Source organism: Plectropomus leopardus, chromosome 11 (genome assembly GCF_008729295.1).
Source record: "Plectropomus leopardus isolate mb chromosome 11, YSFRI_Pleo_2.0, whole genome shotgun sequence".
Lineage (NCBI taxonomy): Eukaryota > Metazoa > Chordata > Actinopteri > Perciformes > Serranidae > Plectropomus > Plectropomus leopardus.
This window is the reverse complement of record NC_056473.1, coordinates 28,955,069-28,974,289: the sequence shown is the minus strand read 5'-3', so window position 1 is coordinate 28,974,289 and position 19,221 is coordinate 28,955,069. Positions and strand designations below refer to the sequence as shown.

The 19,221-nt window shown below is 38.8% G+C and overlaps 1 protein-coding gene across 2 annotated transcripts in view; it reads right to left on the bottom strand.

The window, feature by feature from the left end:
* Nucleotides 1-19,221, bottom strand: part of mical2b (microtubule associated monooxygenase, calponin and LIM domain containing 2b) — a 62,202-nt gene that overhangs the window by 36,248 nt on the left and 6,733 nt on the right. For both annotated transcript variants that reach the window (XM_042495419.1, XM_042495418.1), the window contains exons 2-4: nucleotides 5,485-5,887; nucleotides 2,427-2,634; nucleotides 469-585 (exon numbers count right to left, since the gene is read on the bottom strand). In XM_042495419.1, the coding sequence (XP_042351353.1) occupies nucleotides 469-585; nucleotides 2,427-2,634; nucleotides 5,485-5,748 (589 nt within the window). In that variant the 5' untranslated portion in view covers nucleotides 5,749-5,887. The remainder of the gene's footprint in view (nucleotides 1-468; nucleotides 586-2,426; nucleotides 2,635-5,484; nucleotides 5,888-19,221) is intronic.

Below are 19,221 nucleotides of genomic sequence, written 5' to 3'. Positions count from 1 at the left end.
GTACTAGGCAATAATAAACAGCAGAAAAAAATAAGTCAGCTTTTTTCAGTTTTGGTTTAACACTGATTTTTCGTTATTTCTCAACCGTCACATAGCAACTACGGTAAGTCACTCAGAACTCTAAGTAGGAAAATGGTTGTGTCATGGACCATAGAGTGCCGAAGTGTTAGAAGAGTCCCCATATGCCATATTTAGGACACTTGGCATATTTTGAGACCCCCAGAAAGGCAAACTCAGAGTAGAACTAAAATGTGACGATCAGCAGACTCTATCAATAGTTGCGTTATTTTCCACAGAGTTTGCTATAAATGCTGCTGCCTCTCTGGGAAACTTTCTGATCACTTTAACACATGCATTTTGTGAGCAGCGAGTTTTCCAAATATAGCTGAGATATGTAAGAGAGTCCCTGTGTGTCACTGCCACTCATGACCCCTGAACATACGGATAACAGCACACACGCGGACTTACTGTCATCAGTCTGCTCTGCTGGCGGCTCCACGAGTTTGACAAACTCCACGTTGACATGAATTTCCACTCCCAGAATGAGAGACACTTTCAGCAGCATCAGCTGGAGCTGGCGGATACCTGGAGTAAACGCACACACATGTACACATGCAGATATTGTATATCCAAAAAGCAGCTTTGTATAAGGAAATACGAAGCTGTTAAATTTTAGAGTGGTACTGACAGAAAAAAGTGTATTCAGTGTAGATCTGTCACATCATTTCTAATAGCAGATCTGTATGATCAGTATCACTGAATACCGTCCACACCGAGCCGAGAAAAAAACGTCACAAATCAACTATATCCTGATTGTATAATGATGCACAATGAATAAATAATAAAACAAAAAAGCAATTTATTTCTAGGGTGTGCAAAAGGTTGGATTTTGAAAAAAAGTTTGGTATTTTTCAGCTTGGACCCTGTTTTCTAATGTTTCTGAGTTTGAGTGACGAGTGGGAACCACATCTTTTTAAACTGATCCAGTATTGAAGTAGAGACCTGCAGCCACTGAAGTGGCCACTAAAAGTGTTTGTCCTCCAACTGACATGTTCAGATTATTATTTTAAGTGTATGCCAACTTTATAGAAAGGATTCCTACAGGGACCTTTTTGATAAAGAGTAAGATCCTTTTTGTTTAACCAGAAAAAAGCCCAGGAATTGCAGTAATTTTATTATTGTAAATCAGATTCAAAGTTGACAGAAATGACATAAAACTCATAAAAACCATTGTGGTTCAGGGTTTTTTGGTTTTGTTTTTTCTAGTCCATGTGCTATTCAGTGTACTTCAGGGAATATTTTGGTCCCCGGATTTTGCAGTGGAGTGAGCACTCTTGACTTTCATGCTAGTCTTTGGTAAAAGCAGCTGTGGATATGCAGGCATCAGCAAGGAGGAGGGGAGAAAGAGCGCACAGTGAGGTGAAGAAGTGCTGAATTTACAGCTCACAGCAAGTTCATACGATACAGTAAGCTTGTTGACTATATTACACAAATACCGCTGTCGCGCTGAGCCCTGTTCAAACTGCAAAACTTTGTATGGAAATAAAAAAAGCAAACAGTCAAATACATGTATTGAAATCCGAAAACTAATTCGACTGGCATAATTCAGAGTTCGGTACAGCCCTAGATTTTGTGGCTTTTTCTGGTTAAACAAAAAGAATCTTACTCTTTAACGAAAAGGTCTATCTTTGAAGGGATTTTTTCCATAAGTTGTCAGACACTTAGGGTAATACTCTGAGCTTGTCACTGGCACAAAAGGTACTTTTATTGGATATACATTGAAAGTGTAAACATGCCCGGAGTAACTTGCAGCGTGTTTTGCCACTGCCGGCTGCAGCGCCCTGGCTCAAGACTGGACCCATTTCAAAAACTGATGTTCCCGTTAATACAGTGTATACTGTATCTCAGCAGCTGGTATTTACAAGTGCTACCTCAGCAGCTGTTATCAGAAGATGTGGCTTCACTTACAGAGAAGAAGTCATGGTTATTAGACGTACAGTCAGAAGATATCATCTTTGAGAGAAGATATTAATACATGACACCGTTACTAAAGCTGGAGAGGAAGAAACGCCAGTGGAAACTTCCCACCAGGGAGAGACTGAAGAAACAAACTGCAGCAAACTAGGCTACTGGAAAATCTCTTCTCACAGGTTGCAGAGTCACACAGCCAGCAAACACCGCCCCTGTCACGCCACAATGTTAAATATAGACAGCAGCATTTCAAGAGACTTTAAAAAGGGCCCTGACCCTGAGGCTGAGGAAATTGTTTTTCCGAAACTATTTGACTTAACCGAAGAACAATTTATCTTCCTTCTTAGAGCAATATGAGGGAAAATAACGAGGTTTAAAAGTTAAGCTTCAGTCGACTCTCTCACTTCATGCTAGAAATAAATGAGAGGACAAACACATGATGGGTTTTCACTCACTGATGTGGTCGATGGAGCCAGCGCAGAACTTGCCGTAGAACTTCTTGGCTCCGAGGCCCCTGAGGTCGTGGATGGTGAAGGGCCAGAGGTGGAGCACGTTGTTCCTGGAAAAGGTGTCCCTCTTCTCGATCACCACCACCTTACAGCCCAAAAGCGCCAGCTCGATGGCTGTCCGCAGACCACAGGGACCGCCACCGATGATCAGGCACTGAAAAAAAGAGGCAGATGGAGGCAAAAGGGGGAAGATAGAGTTCGTGTAAAGAAAGAGGTAACGAGAGAGTATTAGGGAGAGAGATGGAGAGAGGGTCATCAAAGATACTCTATAACATAAGATTCCTTGTTTTCAATTATGGTCTCCTAAGTGGGCGTGGTCGTCTCTTCCCCGTACACCCTCAGCTCGTTTGGAGGTTTAGACAGTACAAATTTAATGTTTGTTCCTTATTTTACCGCTCATTTTTATCTGCTAGTTTAATTTCTGATGTCAATTGACATCAATTGTTACCAAATCTCATAAGAGTAAAAACAGACATGTCTCAAACAACGTTAATTTCTGTCAGAATATTTAGGAGGGCCGGGGTTTGTGACAAATGGATCCAATATTTACTTCAGTGACTGTGGGTCTCAAGCAACGGTCATAATTTGTGCTCTCCAACACCCACTGGTTGAGAATTGCTAGTTTATAGTATTAAAATATGGTGTTCACAGCTTAAAGTAGGTATGACAGAAACTCCTAGCTATATTTACAGTAACTTTCACTGTTTGCTTTTTGAAAATAAAGGATGAGAGACAGCACTGTGTCAAATTGGGAGCAGAGGAAGAAAAAAAACTTCCTCTGGAAAGTCTCAAAGGTCCTGTGTGATTACAGTTGACGTCTCATTTCCAGGTCATTATGCGGTGCGCTAGTTTACAGTTACAGAGAAAAGTAACTGGTAAAAACAATTATCACAGCCACTGGGGAAAGGTTAGTTTCCAGTATAAGCTCAGGCATCTTCCACTGAAGAACAAAATCTACCAAAAACTGAAAAAAGGCATTTTGAATCCAGACACAGAGTCGCAGAAAACTGAGAACCCACACAGCTAGAGGCCACCGTCTTTCTCCAAATAGCAGTTTCTCCCACAAAAATGTCTACGATAATAATTAGTTGTTATTTTTGGCCAACTTTCAGCCCAGCCCGTCTCTGCTTATCTCCCCGCCGCGAGTCTCTGGCCTCTTTCCCCTGCGGATGTCTTATCTTTCCCTTCAGATATGAAGTCATCCAACACTATGCTAAACATGCTGCTTATAATACTTAGACACACAATGTCCAACAGTTAGACAGATCAACAACAGCACATAAAATAACAAAAATGAAACACTTATCACATGAAATATGTATCTGAACTTCTATCCAGTCTTTAGGCCTCAGTGTGAGTTTCCCCTTTAAACAGGTTATATTATAATATCCACCTGAATTTCCTCATGTTTTATGCACTAAATCCAGTTATTTCAGCCTCTCAAAGTTAAGATTACTTTGGTCCAATTAATTATTTGTATATAATTACAGAAATAATCTACTTAAATAATCTATTTCCCCAACAATCCACACTGGAAAAGGTCCTAATTGGGTACTTGAACAAATAAACTGTAATTCCTCAGGGTTTTTTTTAGGTTTAGGGTTTTTAGGTTGGTAAAAAAAGAGCACATATGTTCTACTCAACAGAACAGAGGACACAGGGAAAGAAAAAAGAAAAGATAAAATCAAAAGTCAAAATACATAATGTTGTAAATGAAGAGAAGGGACTTTTGTAACCTTCAACATCACACTACAATCTATTTATACTTATCAGTTCCTTTCTGATTGATTGACACTAGAAATAATGCTATACAGACTGTCCGATTGGTCAATGCATTTCAAGCACCAAGGCCGTTTCTCTGTGGGCACAGTTTAGCCGTGAGCACGTGCATTTCCTCTGCGGCTTCACAATGTTGATCTGCATCATCTTCTCCCTCAAACCAAAGTTGTGTCTTGCACATGAGTGATAATTCAACATATATCAATTGAACTATGCTGATAAACAGACAAAAAAATCTCTTTTTTGTTTCACTCTTACATTACTGTTTATACTTACAGATATCCGCCATATTTCAGTGACTATGTTTACATTTAATATTCGAATATTATTGGGAATATAACAATATTTTGAATTTGATACAGTGTCGTGTAAAAAGCTTCTGTCTTGATATTCTGAATTAGGCCTTTTCAGAATGCAAAACTTTCAGGATAAGACATTGGATATTCTGATGTTATTCAGGTTTTAGGAGCATCCTCTGAACATACAATAATTCAGAATATGCGTCTCAATTGGGTTTTTTTTACCACAGTTTGCAGCACATGGCCTCTTGCTTTTTTACTGTCAACTCTGTGCATTGTACACAAACCAATGAGACAAAAGTTTGCAGGGCTGTGGGGGAGAGCTGTGGTCTGTTTTCCTGCTCATATTAGTTACCGCTAATTCTACTGGTTTACATTAAAAGCTTCTACCACCAGGGAACCAGCGGGAGGCTTTTATTTTGAAGCAGCTAAAGCAAACAGAACGTATAGATTGCAGAGCCTGCAGAACTTCTACCACTTCCACTCTACAATAAAAAATAATAGTCTACAGAACAAAATATGACATATTTGGCATTATTTGGACAGTGGATACTTTCTACAGCACAGTGTAGTGAAAAACTATTTCCTAAAGATACAAAGATTAATTTAACTGTGCCATTTTCTTGTGTAATGACACCTTCACTGCTTTTTTTTTTCTTAAAAAAAACATTATTTCGTGGGGGATTTTGCCTTTATTGGAAAGCACAGCTTTAGCATGAAAGGGGGGAGAGAGAGGGGATGACAAACCTGCGGCTGCTGCAGCAAGGACACAACAGTTTAAATATTTGTGGTGGCTCAGATGGGCATGAATACCCTCCCATTATCAAAACACAGCACTAGCCTGCTAAGATAATGAACCAGACTTTGCTATGTCTATACGTAACTTCAAACTCCCGTGCATGTCACCTCCAGTTGGTCTCTCTTACCCTGGTGCCCTGGCAGACTTTATTCTGGTTGTAGACCTTATGCTGTGCCCTTTTGTCCAGTTTGGTCCACAGGGCCTTGACCTTCCAGGTGCTGATGGCGGCCTTCAGGGAACTGTAGAAGTTTGTGTAGTCCAGAGGGTCCAGCTCCAGCTGCCTGCAGAGGATGCTGAAAGCCTGCAGCGTCCCTTTACAGGTGGACGATTGGACAAAGTTCTCAAAGAGCACGCTGGCCTGCGCCGTCCGCTCATCCTCCGTCTCACCCATCTGCTCTGATGAAAAAAAAAGTGTCCAATCTCCTCTTAGACGCTGTCCTCTTCCTCTCCTGCTTCCTTTTCCTGTTCACTCCTTCCGCACTGTCACTGGACTCCTATGACGTGGTGTGTGCAGTCATGATCAGCCAGGTCTGAAAGAAAGAAACAACAGAGAAAAATTTTTAGACAGAGACACAAAATCCTGGAAATCAAATCAAATCAAGAACCGATGATCACTCCTGCATTGTGTGCTGTAGTTGTTCACATAGTGTTGACTTTATTGACCTGCCTCCTGCACATTTTCCTCTTTTTAACACTGTTTCCTATTACTATTTTTTTGTGTAAACTAGGTTTTATAGGAGATGTGAAAATCTCTTTAAAAAATACTGCATTTATGAAGCTTGTGATGTTTGTTAATACCATTTTGCTCACCTGGGGGGCAAATTCACATATTAATACCTGCTTACATTACATTTGTCAGGGGATGTCTGTCTAACAGTGGTTATATAAACCTGCAGTCGGGAGACCACTGGGAGTTGATGCATGAGTAGACATGATTAACATTTCAAATAGAAAAAAAATATCATGTTTAAAATATATCAACATTTTCAACCCCAAACCTATTTGCATCAGTTTCAAAGCTCTTCAAAACACGTGACAACATGACAAAAGAATTTTCCGACCCAAGTAAAAGGTTAAGAGACTGTGCACCAGGATATCCATCAACAGATGGGGTTTGTTTTTGCTTTCGAAGATTTGTCAAACCAAATACCATGAAAGTCAGAATATTGCATTACATAATTAAATAGACCATAAAACAGTTTCCACAACGACCTGAAAAAAATCTGCTGATATATATATATATATACTATAATTTTTTTTGGGTTTTGATTGATTTAATAAAATTTTATGTAATTTAATATTATGTATTTATTTATTTAATTTATAGTTTTTACTTTTGCAGTAACAATGTATCCTGATACAACGGTTGGTATGATATTTAATGAATTAGCACCTCATGAATGATCGTTAAAACATTGCCAAGTTACATACTTAATGTAAAGTTATGTAGGATAGGTTAAAGTAAAGTAAGTTACGTAGTTTAGAAGTAGGGAAAGAAACCTGGCTGGGCGCCATCACGTCACGTTACATAAGTAACGTAAAGTTTAACCTTTACATAAGACAGATTTAGGCAAGTTAAGTTTGATAGGTTAAGTTTAGGGAATGAAACATGGTGGAAATATACCTTAAAATAACTCAAAGTTTACTTGGTTTCACACAGGACACAAACACTGGTCTCCTGGGGGAAAGTCCTGTGCTGTTTCCTTAGTTTCTGTATTTCATTCTTTACTCCCATCATTTGTCAAGTGACTACAGCCTTCCCAATTACGTAGGTTATATACATTCTGGTGCCTTCCTTTTTGTAGGTATGCGTACGAACAGTGCATGAGAGCAGCCTGACAATAATAATGTTTGTTACTCCCTGCAAAACAACGGGACACAATATGAGATGGAAAACTTTGAATTAATAAAGGAGAGCTCACATTCCAAAAGTGAGGAATGTCTGCAGCTCGCACTGAAAATAAACTGCAGAGGTCAACGTGTTGCCTCATATAGCCAGAGTGTCATGTCCTGCGCTCTGTATGAGGTGTCCAGGGACACACACTGCTCAGACCATACGTCCCTGAACAGGACTAATATTTCTATCCAACAACAACAACCCTGCAGAGTTCAAACAGTCATTAATTAAGCTGCACATATTTTTCTCTACAACAAAGATATTTTCCCCCTCCAGCTCCACTGAATGCCTGATGGGATTATGACTGAGAGTGCGCTCGGAGGGGTTCAGCTGAGCAGTCATGGGAGAAGCTCAAACTCTGTGGCTGCAGGAGCACAAAAGTCACACAGTCACATCACACGCAAGCGGTAACTCGGTGAGGCACAAGATACAGAAGAAACGACCCTAAAATACAGCAGATGCACACAGCAGACTACATACTTTGTCCCCCTGCTGAACAAACTGTTCCAGACTTAGAGCCCACAGCACACGAGGCAGTTCACCCGCTATCAGTGATCATCACCTCATCACTCAACCGCAGTGCTGAGGTATGAGGAGTGTCCCGATTCCTGGTTAAATTCTGTGATCTTATCTGATTTGAAAGGCCAAGGACATCTGATGACAGTTTTCGAGTTCACAGCTGAAATAACTCCTCTTTCATGTCTTCCAATGAGTTTTCAAAGATCCACAATCTGTACAAGCCACGGTTATCTGCTATTTCTACTCCCTACAGACTGTGAGATTTCAGCAATCTTGTTATTTAAGTGCAAGTTTGATGTACGCAGACGATCACAACGCCAACTGATTCGCAGGCTACGACCTACGTCCATCGACGTCAGTACACAAGAACTAAACTCCATCAGCATGCGTCATCCTTCTACGCCGCTGTAGTTGTACGAGAAAGAGAAAAATGGAAACAAACGTGAATCGAGCCCTTTATAGTGGCATTTATATATTTCGAAAAAAAAATACATTTTATCCATGCAATGATTTTTTTTCTCATCTCTCATATTGTATAACCTCCAGGTCTCAAGCCATAATACCACTAACATCACTTTACAACCAAACTATCCAAGTTCATCTGGATGGTCTAAATCACTAAGATGTTATCATCTAAATAGCAATAGGAGCATTTTCTTCTCAGTTTTGACCATTTTATTTGCTCTTCCAACCCCACACTTACATTTCTCCACCATCTAAGTCCACCTATTTTACTCCATTTTATTTTTTTTAAAGTAGCCTTTTCTGGTCTGAATATCATGCTTTAGTATTAACCAATGGATTCATTCTAAATCCCAAACTCTACCCAACAACAGACTCTCAACTTATCTGGAGCGGATTCTGAACATGTCAGAGATAACAGCTTTTCAAAGTTAAGTATCAGATCCCGATCGCTGGACGCCTCACAGCATTATTCTCACTATTACAGCCATGGAATCTGCTATCCTGAAGGAGCCCAGAGACGGATACTGTTTCTCAAAAACACACACACACACACACACACACACACACACACACACACACACACACACACACACACACACACACACGCACACACACACTGTCCAACCTGCCTGAAACAAAATCACCTGAAAACCTGTGGATGTACTCTGTATGCAAGCAAGTGTGCGTCATGGCAAGTGACAGTGCATGCTACACAAGAATGACACCTCACTGGCCCTTTAGTTTGTGCCAGTCGTCTATCCAACTGCGCGCATGCACACACACACACACACACATATCCTACTCTCAAAGAAACACACACTTTCCCTTTAAGTCCTTGAGTGGCCCCGAGGGGGTCTCAGATCTCTGCTACCTTACATTCTGGCAGCAGACAGTAGCCTCTCAATTACAATTACCCTCTCCACACACACACACACACACACACACACGAAATTGTGACCCTTCGACCTCTCATGCTATTTCATGCCTTGCCCAGATTAAAAGTTTCCAAAGCTTTCAAATTAAAGACTGGACTTCACCTCAGCCATTAAGCTGATCATATCTGCTTCAGTGGGAATATCAATAAATCAGTGTGTTTGGCTCGTAGAGTGTAACCATTTACTCAAGACTGCCTCAGTAAAATAACCCCGAATACCAGTCTCAGATGATTCACTCCTTTTGATCTCATCCATATACCTCAAGTAAAGGGAACAATCAAACACAATGAGCTGGAAAGGCTGCTGTGTGTCATTCCTATCAAGGCAATTCAAAGAATTCGTTTAAGCATTTCTGTCTTGTTAGTTTCAATGTGTCTCCTTTCTTTTTTTTTTATCTTACTCTCCTACTCTGTCCATCCGTTTTAACCCCTCAAAAATAATGGGCAATGAGCAACTTAACTAGAAATGGATGGAAGAAATTAGTAAAAACTTATAAAAAAAAGTTACCTGAAAATGAGGAGGAAAAAAAGTTTAAAATAAATAAATAAATAAATAAAAAGCAACGAGAAAATTACCTTAAGTGCTAAAAATAAAATGACAAAAAATAAACATTTCTGTGACATATTTTTTAATATATGATAATAAGTAGCTAATTTTCAAGTCATTCTCTTGTCAATGCTTAGTATTTATTTTATTCTATTTTTTTGTGGCAATTTTTCAGGTGTTTCCTGCCAAGTTGCTATTTGCCTTTTTCCCATGTTTTCACGGCCAGTCATAATAAAGGACCAAAATGATCCATTCTATACTTAATAACATCCTGATATCAGCTCAGAGACCGGCTGACCTACTTGTGTCTGACTCTAAGGATCAGAAATGATGTACTGCATCTCCCTCTGACCCGTCAGGTCAAGAGAAAAATACAGTAAAGTGTGCGCAGACAAACATACAGCAAGAAAGCTATGGGAAAGATCACAATCTCTGGAAGCTGCACTGAATATAACCACATCTGGTTGGGTGCATTCTGGGAGTCTTGGCACAGGAAATGATCAGCTCTTCCCAAATTTTTGTGTGCATGTGTGTGTGCGTGCCTGTGAATGTGTGTGCACGTTTTTGAGGAAGATCAGCACAGCTCGAGTTCATGGATGTTTCTATTCCGATCTGATTTATGTTAATATTTTTTTCTGTTTACACATCAAATGCTCACAAATCCAAAGACAATCTTTGAAGACTGAAGAAGAGGTTTTTAATCTTCAAATAAAAGTTTGAATATTTAAAATTAGAATTCTTTTAATGACCTAAATATTTATTATATATAACATATTTTAAATGATTTTACAGAAAAAAAGAAAAAATATATTAAATCATTAAAAAAGTTTTAGCACTTTCTTGAGGTCATAGTCTTGTTTTTTGTGTGTTAGTGTTTTACTTCTTTTTTTTTTCTTACTTTCAGATAATTTTCTTTTAACTTTTTACAAATTTTTGGCAAATGTTTTGGTCCAATTCCTGTTAAAGTTGCTCGTCACCCTCTTCCCCTGTTTTTTGAAGAAAAAGATAACAATAATCAAGCCCATTCATTTAGGTTTCAAAGAGTTAATGTCTTTTTACTGTTTTATTTCTTATCTATAAAATCGTGACAAATGTTCTCATTTAACAAAAATTTTGACTATTCTGTATTGTGATTGTGAACTCTCAGCCAGTGTGTACAGTCTGATCATTAGAGCGTCCATGACTGTAATGACCCAACAAGTGATTATACAACATCTCATTTTACAGCTTCCTACTCATAACGCCACAGGACCTTTTCGGTGCACTATACATAGATGTCCATATATGTTACGCAGGCTCGCCAATTAACACGGATCATTCATATGATGTATATCAATTTCCGAAGACTAAATGGATGATGTGTTAATAAAGTCAGCTATCTAAATAGCATTAAGGGTCCATAATAGAGGTGTAACCTGCAATTCAAGAACATTTCAAAAGCAACAGGATACTAACAGTGCTTAAGGATTTATTTATAACTGTATGTGAGCGTCTAGTAAGACGTTGAGGTCAGGTGTCACTGTGAAGATCAGTGCACCTGCCCACCCACTGATACAGAAACGTGTTCAAACTGAAAGCAAATTATTACTTTAGAGTAGGGTTGCAGCGGTTTACCGGTGTCAAGGTATACCGTGGTATGAAAATTGACGGTTATCCTTCTATGTACATTTGGCTATTGTACCATGAAAATCTCACAGCATAGCAGCCATACTTTAGAGGCAGCACAAACTGATACAAGGTGGATGGGAAAGATGCAAGTAGATATCAAAAAAAAGGGCGGTGAGAACTGCAGCTACGAAGTTGTGTGTGGTTTGATGTTTTAAACTTATCTTAGCATAAGACAAGGAATTTTTGCTTGATAAATTAACTGTCTGATCAGTTTATCTCAGCTCTTTGCTTAGTGCTGCACGAATTAACCTGGCCATTGTGGATGCAGCAGTCTGTAGCTCCTCAAATCCTTGCTACTTTTTGCTATTTTTCTATTTTTTTTTACTCCACGGCCCCTTTTGCTGAAGCACTACTTTTCTACGATAGAGACGGACCTAACAACATCAGGCCGGCGACATCAACGACATACGCCAGGCAGCCAGTCACACCAAATGGGAGAAACAAAACCAAAAGCACTGTATCAAGAGAGGGAGGAGAGCCGGCATCAAGGCGAGGCTAACCCAACTTGGACCGGTTCTTCTCCGAAGCCTTCATCTGGCTGAAGTCTGGTTGCAAGAGAATAAAGTGGATACGATGTGATTGGGGCTCACTCAGCAATGGGCAATTAGAGACTGCTCTACGCACATCTTCACATCATGGTTAATCCTTAACATCAATCAACATCACACTGTTGCACTGGATGGGGAAACCTTGTTCAGAGCCAAAAGGACACAAGACTCTGATGCAATTAATTTCAAAAAAGGCACTGCAGGAATTGAATGATGCCACCAGCAGCAACATGTCCGAGCAACAGGATGGACTCTTCATAGTAGCTGCTGATTTCAATCAACTCATCCTTCAACTCCAAAGATGTAGCAGGATCAAGGACAAATGAAATTTCGTTTCTAAATCTACCTTTGTGTCACTGCCAGTATTTCCAGTCTATCACAAACAAACTGTGAGAAAAGTCTCACATGATTGTTTTAGATACAGAATTAGTCCATGGCATTACCTGAATGCACTATATGGTTCCATCACAGTGAATGAATTCAACAAAAACTTATCTGACATTTACAGTGTTGGGATTGATCGGGCTAAAAGCAGAACTCAGCAACCAGAAACAGACTTTGAAAAAAGTTTTGCTGTGATTACTTTTTGCAAGATGTAGCAGCTTGGATCTCCAACGGGAAACTAACTCCTCTTTCCATAAAAGCTGGTACACCACAGTTAATCTTAACAGTGAGACACATCAGCTGTGGTCAAAGTGAGAAGGCCCGGTTCATATTCAAAATCCCAAAAATCTCTAAAGCTCTAAAGCTTGAATTAGAGATATCTATATCCTGTATTTTACAGAGGAAACACACAATATCTGAAGCCAAGCGTCCAGGAACTCAAAGTAGATTTTATCTTACGCTCAAGATCACTGAGGACGTCTGACGTCACACAAGTCATGTCAGGAAGTTAAGGGCTACGTAACATTACACAGTATAGAATCAGGTTACAAAAGTGCCTGAGGTACAAGGAACTGGAGCGTACAGGTGACAAGTAGAGCAGGAGAATTGTGTCACTGGGCTTCAGACAAAGAGATGCTTTATTCACAATGAAGACACAAAATTACCTCATTTTACTACACATGCAGCCTGTCAGTATATCCTGTGTTAACTGTGACAACTGATCATTTTAGAGGCCAAGGGTGAGGGAAAAATGATTCATTTAAGTACTAATTTTTTTAAATCAATCTTTAATCTCTAAAAAAGATATCATTCAAACGCAGTGGTGGAAAGAGGTTGCTTCTTTTATTGTGGTAATGTATGAGTAACATGATATCCTATCTGTTTCAATAAAAATGACACCTAAGCTTGGAGGTAAATCAAAATCTTTCATATACCATGTCAATTAAAAACTAAAATGAATAATAATAATAGATTTCAAAACTTCAAAGACAGTCTGATTTACCCCCCTGTAAGCTAGTACTTTTTACAGTGGAATACTTTAATTATCACAATAACTGATTTATTGATGATTTTTTGTATTATTGCATTAGTAAACCTACAGTTAATTTTTTTTTGTCAATTAGAGCCTATTTTAATGAATGCTGTTTTAACATGATAAATATTTCATTTAGTTAATGCTATGCATTTATTTTTGTTTAGTTTAGGTGTGTTGTTATATTTTTTAAGACAGCCTGGTCTTTTAGTGCGTGTACATGGTCTGAGGTAGCTGCAAATTTGTTTGCAAAGTACAAAATATACAGATGAATCCTGGATTGTTACTGAACTGTGCGTACAAACAGTTTGTGAATGAGGCCCATTGTGAACAGTGCAACTTAAAGGCGCAGAAAGGGTGCTGAGGAAGGATCGTGTGAGTCTCAGTCGCTGCCCAGCCTAACTGTTTCTGGCATTTCCCAAACTGAGTCCAGCAATATTAGAGGTGCCTCTGCAAGTTCTCCTGCAGGAGCCAAACAGAGAATTATATTCTATTATGATTTTTTTTCTTTCCCAACTGCATTTTTGAAACTGACCTCAAAATGAATGCAGGCGGGTCGTGGAAGCCCTGTTAGGTCGAGTCAGTCATATGAAACTGGACGTGCACTTCACTCTCACACAGCAAGCAGAGATCATTGACAAAAATCTGTAATATCTGTAACCCCCAGAGACTAATGAGGTGTTAAAAGCATTTTTAAGACACAGCTATAAAAAAGAGACAAAAGAATTTTTTTTAGGATATTTTGACATATCGTGCAGCATAGAAAGATGGTCTGTCAGTCACAAGATTTGTTTTATAAGTTATGTAAAGTCAATAGGCTTGTGTGTGTGTGTGTGTTGTGTGTGTGTGTGTGTGTGTGTGTGTGTGTGTGTGTGTGTGTGTGTGTGAGACTGTCTGAGAGAGGGATCAAAGCTGAGTCAACAAGTTCCTGCCCAGACAGACTCGGTGCCGAGAGAGCGGGAGAGAGAGACGGAGAGCACAGAGCGAGAAAGAAAATGTGAGGGCTCCACGGACAGAAAGACGGACAGGGAGTGTTGGGAGCAGAGAACATGGTTGCAGATTCTTTAGTTTCGAAATGTATGGAATTTAAATCGGGCCGAAGAGAGTGCATACTTGGCCGGGCGTCGCGGCGCTCCTGAATGTGATGCTGATTAGCTCCAGCAGCAGTGATTTCTTCTGAAAACAGGAAATGTGAACAGCTGGAATGTCAGAGAGCTGAAGTGTGGACCTGCTGCCTCAAACACACCACAGAAAAGTCTAATGCATCAGAGATCAAATGACTGATCAGCACACATCAAATGCCCATTAAATCCTGAGCGTTTTGGTTTAGAAATGACTAAGGAACAATATCTGCTAACGAATAAACTGACAATTAAAATAGTTTGCAATGAGTGCCACAAAATGCGTCCAAATGATCAAACAATGTTGTTTGATTATGTTTGCTTGAGAACAAAATAATAATTTAATCAGTAAGATTCAATTTCAGCTGCCAAAATCAAGCATCTGTTCAAATAATGACTCCTCCAATTTCCACGGTTGCATGACAAGCTGTGTGTGCATTTCAGAAGTCAGAGGATCTTCAAACCATTAATATATTTATATAAATACATGTTAATCCACTGTGGCGTATCTAATAAACTGGCATCTAAGTGTAGAAAAAGGTAAGACGGACGTCTCCTGATCACATAACCCTGAACTCAAGCCTCTCCAAACATGAGGGTTTCAGGATAATTTCACTAAAAAAGCAATTTTCTTTCCTTCTCTATAGTCTGGGAACCAGAAGAATATGTGAGCTCGCATTTTATTTGCTCTGGCAGACGTTTCTGGTCCACCTCCTGTTCAAACAGAGTTACAGCCGACCGGAGTCAGACCCTCAGCAGGCCAATCACAACCATTTATCTCATATGGGGAAGGTATGATATAATAACTGACAACTTGCAGGGCCTTTGTGCTTTACGTGAAATACCTTACAACGTCACTTTTGACTTATGCACCCCTTGCACTGGGGACACTATGGCGAGCATAAACCTAGTTCAGCAAAGAGGAGCACGGTCGAGGCATTTCTGAAAATAACGAAGACCGCTGCAGCTCGGGAATCAATCTAGCAGATTCAAATCATCAGTCAGAGACCCCTCATTCAACTGAAATGGGTTCAAGTTGAGCAGTCATTTTTGGGGTTTTTTTTGTTGACTTTTTGGTCCCCAGATTTTGCTGCAGCGTGAGCGCTCTTGACTTTCACACTACTCTTTGGTACAATCAGCTGCAGACACCCTGCACCTTCAGGCTCTATGATAATATCTTTCTTCTGCTTAGAAGTGGCAAAAAAATGTACATTTCAATCTGTTGTTAGCAAAGTTAGCCACTATATTACACAAATGCCGCTGTCACACTTAACGCCCTGCTGTGCCCCGATCAAACTATGAAAACTTTATATGGAGAAAAAAAAACGTTGTCCAATATTCATACTGAACAGCAGAGCCTGATTGGACTGACATTATTCTTAATCAGGTACAGCCCTAAAGTCTATCAAATTGCATCTAGAGGCATTTTATATATATATATATATTTTTCCCTTTATTGTGAAATACTGTGATAACAAAACAAGTAAAGGCAAGTGAAGGTACATATAAACAGACAAAAGAGTTATCTAAGGTAACACAAAGACATACAATAAAAGTAAAGATAGTAGAGAGGCAATTTAGTCAGTGAATGTTAATAACCTGTCAGAATTAGTCTGGCAATTTCATGATAAAAAATCCATTTAAAAGCTAAATCGTCTCTGTACGCTGTACTTTGTCTACATTTATCTGACTGGTTGCAGGTCTATCCTGCTGCGTCCATAGCCAATCTACGACCGTTGAAAAACACCCCTTAAAAAACTGAAAATGAACTCGGAGGTTCAATGCTGATTCACATTTTCGAACTGGCCCGGCAGTGCCAGGCTGACTTCCTCCAATGACTCCACTCAGCATCCTGTATTTTACCATCATCCTTAGTTTTGATTACAGTTATAACAACAACAAATCTAAGTCATCTCTATACCGAGAATTACTTTAGTATCAGAATCCACAAACAAACATCCATGACCCATGGTGATTACCGACCCAGAAATAACAGAAAGCTTATATTGTTTAATAGTAACTTAACAAAAAGTTTTCAACATTTTTTTTTGTTACACTAACAAGTTTTTAATTAGTCTGTTTTTTCTGAATAAAACCTTTTAAACCTTTTAAAGTAAAGAAACATTTAAAAACATACAAACAAAGTGACTAACTGCTCACAACCTTTTCCGGAGAGGAAACTTCTGCGTGAATATCTACAAGTTGCATCAGAGTGGTCCACGGCTGAGAGCAACACACCCACAGATAAGAGGGAGCAAATACTCATCAGCCACATATTTGTAATTCCCTGACGGAGCGCAGTGGAGAGAGGAGACGCAAGAATGCACATTTGAACGTGTGTGTATTCACAGGGAAGCTGGTAAATTTGATGTTCAATAGCAAAAAAGTTAAATGTCTATAAAGACTGCAACCATAATGGTCACATATGCAACCTTTTTTTGCGTGTGAACATTTCACGTGGTCATATTCATTCAAGTGCATGATGATCATTATCACTGGTGCCCCCGCCGGCACCTGATGTCCTACACACAGCACATGATGTGTGTGTTCATCATGTTACTGTGTACTGGACTACACTGCAAACAGGTCTGGATTCTCTACTGACAACCCGGTCTGAAAACACGTCGGCAGGTCAGAGTTATTTGCATCTGGTGTATAAAATGTCTGTGTCATCAATGAGCTGCATTTTCATCCAGGCGCCATCTCTCTCCCTCTTCCTCCTATCGCAGTTCTCGTACTCATACACCTAAAGTTAGCCTAAATCCAGCAATTACTATAACTAATGAAACAATGCTACCAACAAAAACGTTTCAAGTCTCAAGTCAAGTCCCAAGTCCCAAGGTTTCAAGTCCTTATCAAGTCCTAATGCGCTCTGCACCAAACTGGATGCAATTTTGCAGGAGTAATAATATATTTAATTTAGAAAAATCAAAAATGCTTTTCTAAAATGTTTAGAAAAGCGATAAATAGGTTTTAATTCATATTTTTTATTCTGTCTTGATCCTGTGTATAATAATAATAATAATAATAATAATAATTATTATTATTATTATTATTATTATTATTATTATTATTATTATTATTATTATTATTATTATTATTATTATTATTTATTAATTAATAATTCATTTATTCATTTATTTATTTCTATAATAATTGTTATTGTGCTGTATTTTTTTTTATTTTTGCCTCTAATCTCTTGCATTGTCCAGTCTTAGTCTGGCATTATTGTCTGGTCTCTGCCCAGTCTCGTGCATCTTATATTGAAAAAATCTCTTTTAATTTTTCTTCCCAAATTGACTTTGGGGAGGTTGTCAAGTATTTTCAACTCAAAGGGCTTAAGTCCGAGTGAAATCACATCACTGCATGGGTTTATGTATGAGTTGAGATAGAAGCCTTTTTTGGATTTTGCTAATTCAAGTCTAAAGTTATCAAATTTGTGACCCAGGTCTGACTTGAGTCCACATCTTTGGTGAATAGTAAAACTATCCATGACATTCAAGTTGAAATGTTCCAATGACAACCAACAGATTTGTGCTCTTTCAGCTCAGAAATGTTAAATGTGTATAAAATTCTAGGCAGACTGATTCAGACAACATAACTCACCAAATATTAAGTTCTCTAGTAGAAAAATCCACAAGTGCTTTGCATAATTGAAGAATCAAAGCCCTGCAGATATCCACGATAACAACGATACTGAACATGAGGGCAGCATGAAACAGAGCCACGAGGAAACAGCTGAGTTTTATGACAAAACTTCCCAGAGGGTAAAGCAGATTCATATCCTGTTCCCGGTGAACTCCAGTTCGCAGCAAGGTTACGACCTGTTCTCTTCTGACAAAGCACTAAAATCAATCGTGACTTCAACATACTGTTAGCTCATAACTGTGTTTTAGTGAGCTCACAACTACTTTTATTTATTACACTGACTGACTCAAACAGCCTCACCTAAAAAAAATACAAACTATCCCTTTAACACTCTGCTAAACGGCAAAAATCAGCTCTATCTGGAGAGAAAAAGGCGGAAAACATCCTGAACGTCTGACTGGTGCTTGTCCCCTGACCAGCAGTTCATAAGAGGAAAAAGGAAGAAAGATTTGCATCTCTTGTCTGGCTTATCACATGTAAATATCAGGGAGCAGCCTAATTGAATCATCCAAACAGCTGAAATTCAAATGCATGAAAATCACTTTGGATTCACACACAAATGAAAAGCAATGTCAAAGCAAGTCTAAAAATCTGGTGCTGACAACATCTGCTCTCAAATCAAAGCGTTTAGGAATAGTTTGACATTTCAGGAAATACATTTATTCACATTTTTTTGCGCAGAGTTACATGAAGAAAGTGATCAGCTTGCATTTTTGAGTTTGTGGTGTGTTTGGTGTCGTAGACTAAGCGTCTTAAAACAACTGTGTGTTTGAGATTTCTCAGACCTTTTACAAGCCAATACCGACAAACTAACACTTGCAAACAATATGCTGTGAAATAATTTACTTTCATATTTACTTTAATGTGAAAGAGAGAAAAATAATCAATAAAAAATAAAATGTGGTTACTAAGCTACATAAAATATGACACAACTAGACATCATAGTTAAATAATTTAGTCTCCAGGTTCTTGACCAAATATGAATCTTACCATCTATTTGCACATTTGTTCTTTTTTATTGCTATTTTTTGCTTGTTTGTTCTCAGTACATACATTTATTATTATTATTATTTTTATTCTATTCTATGTTAAGTGCCTTC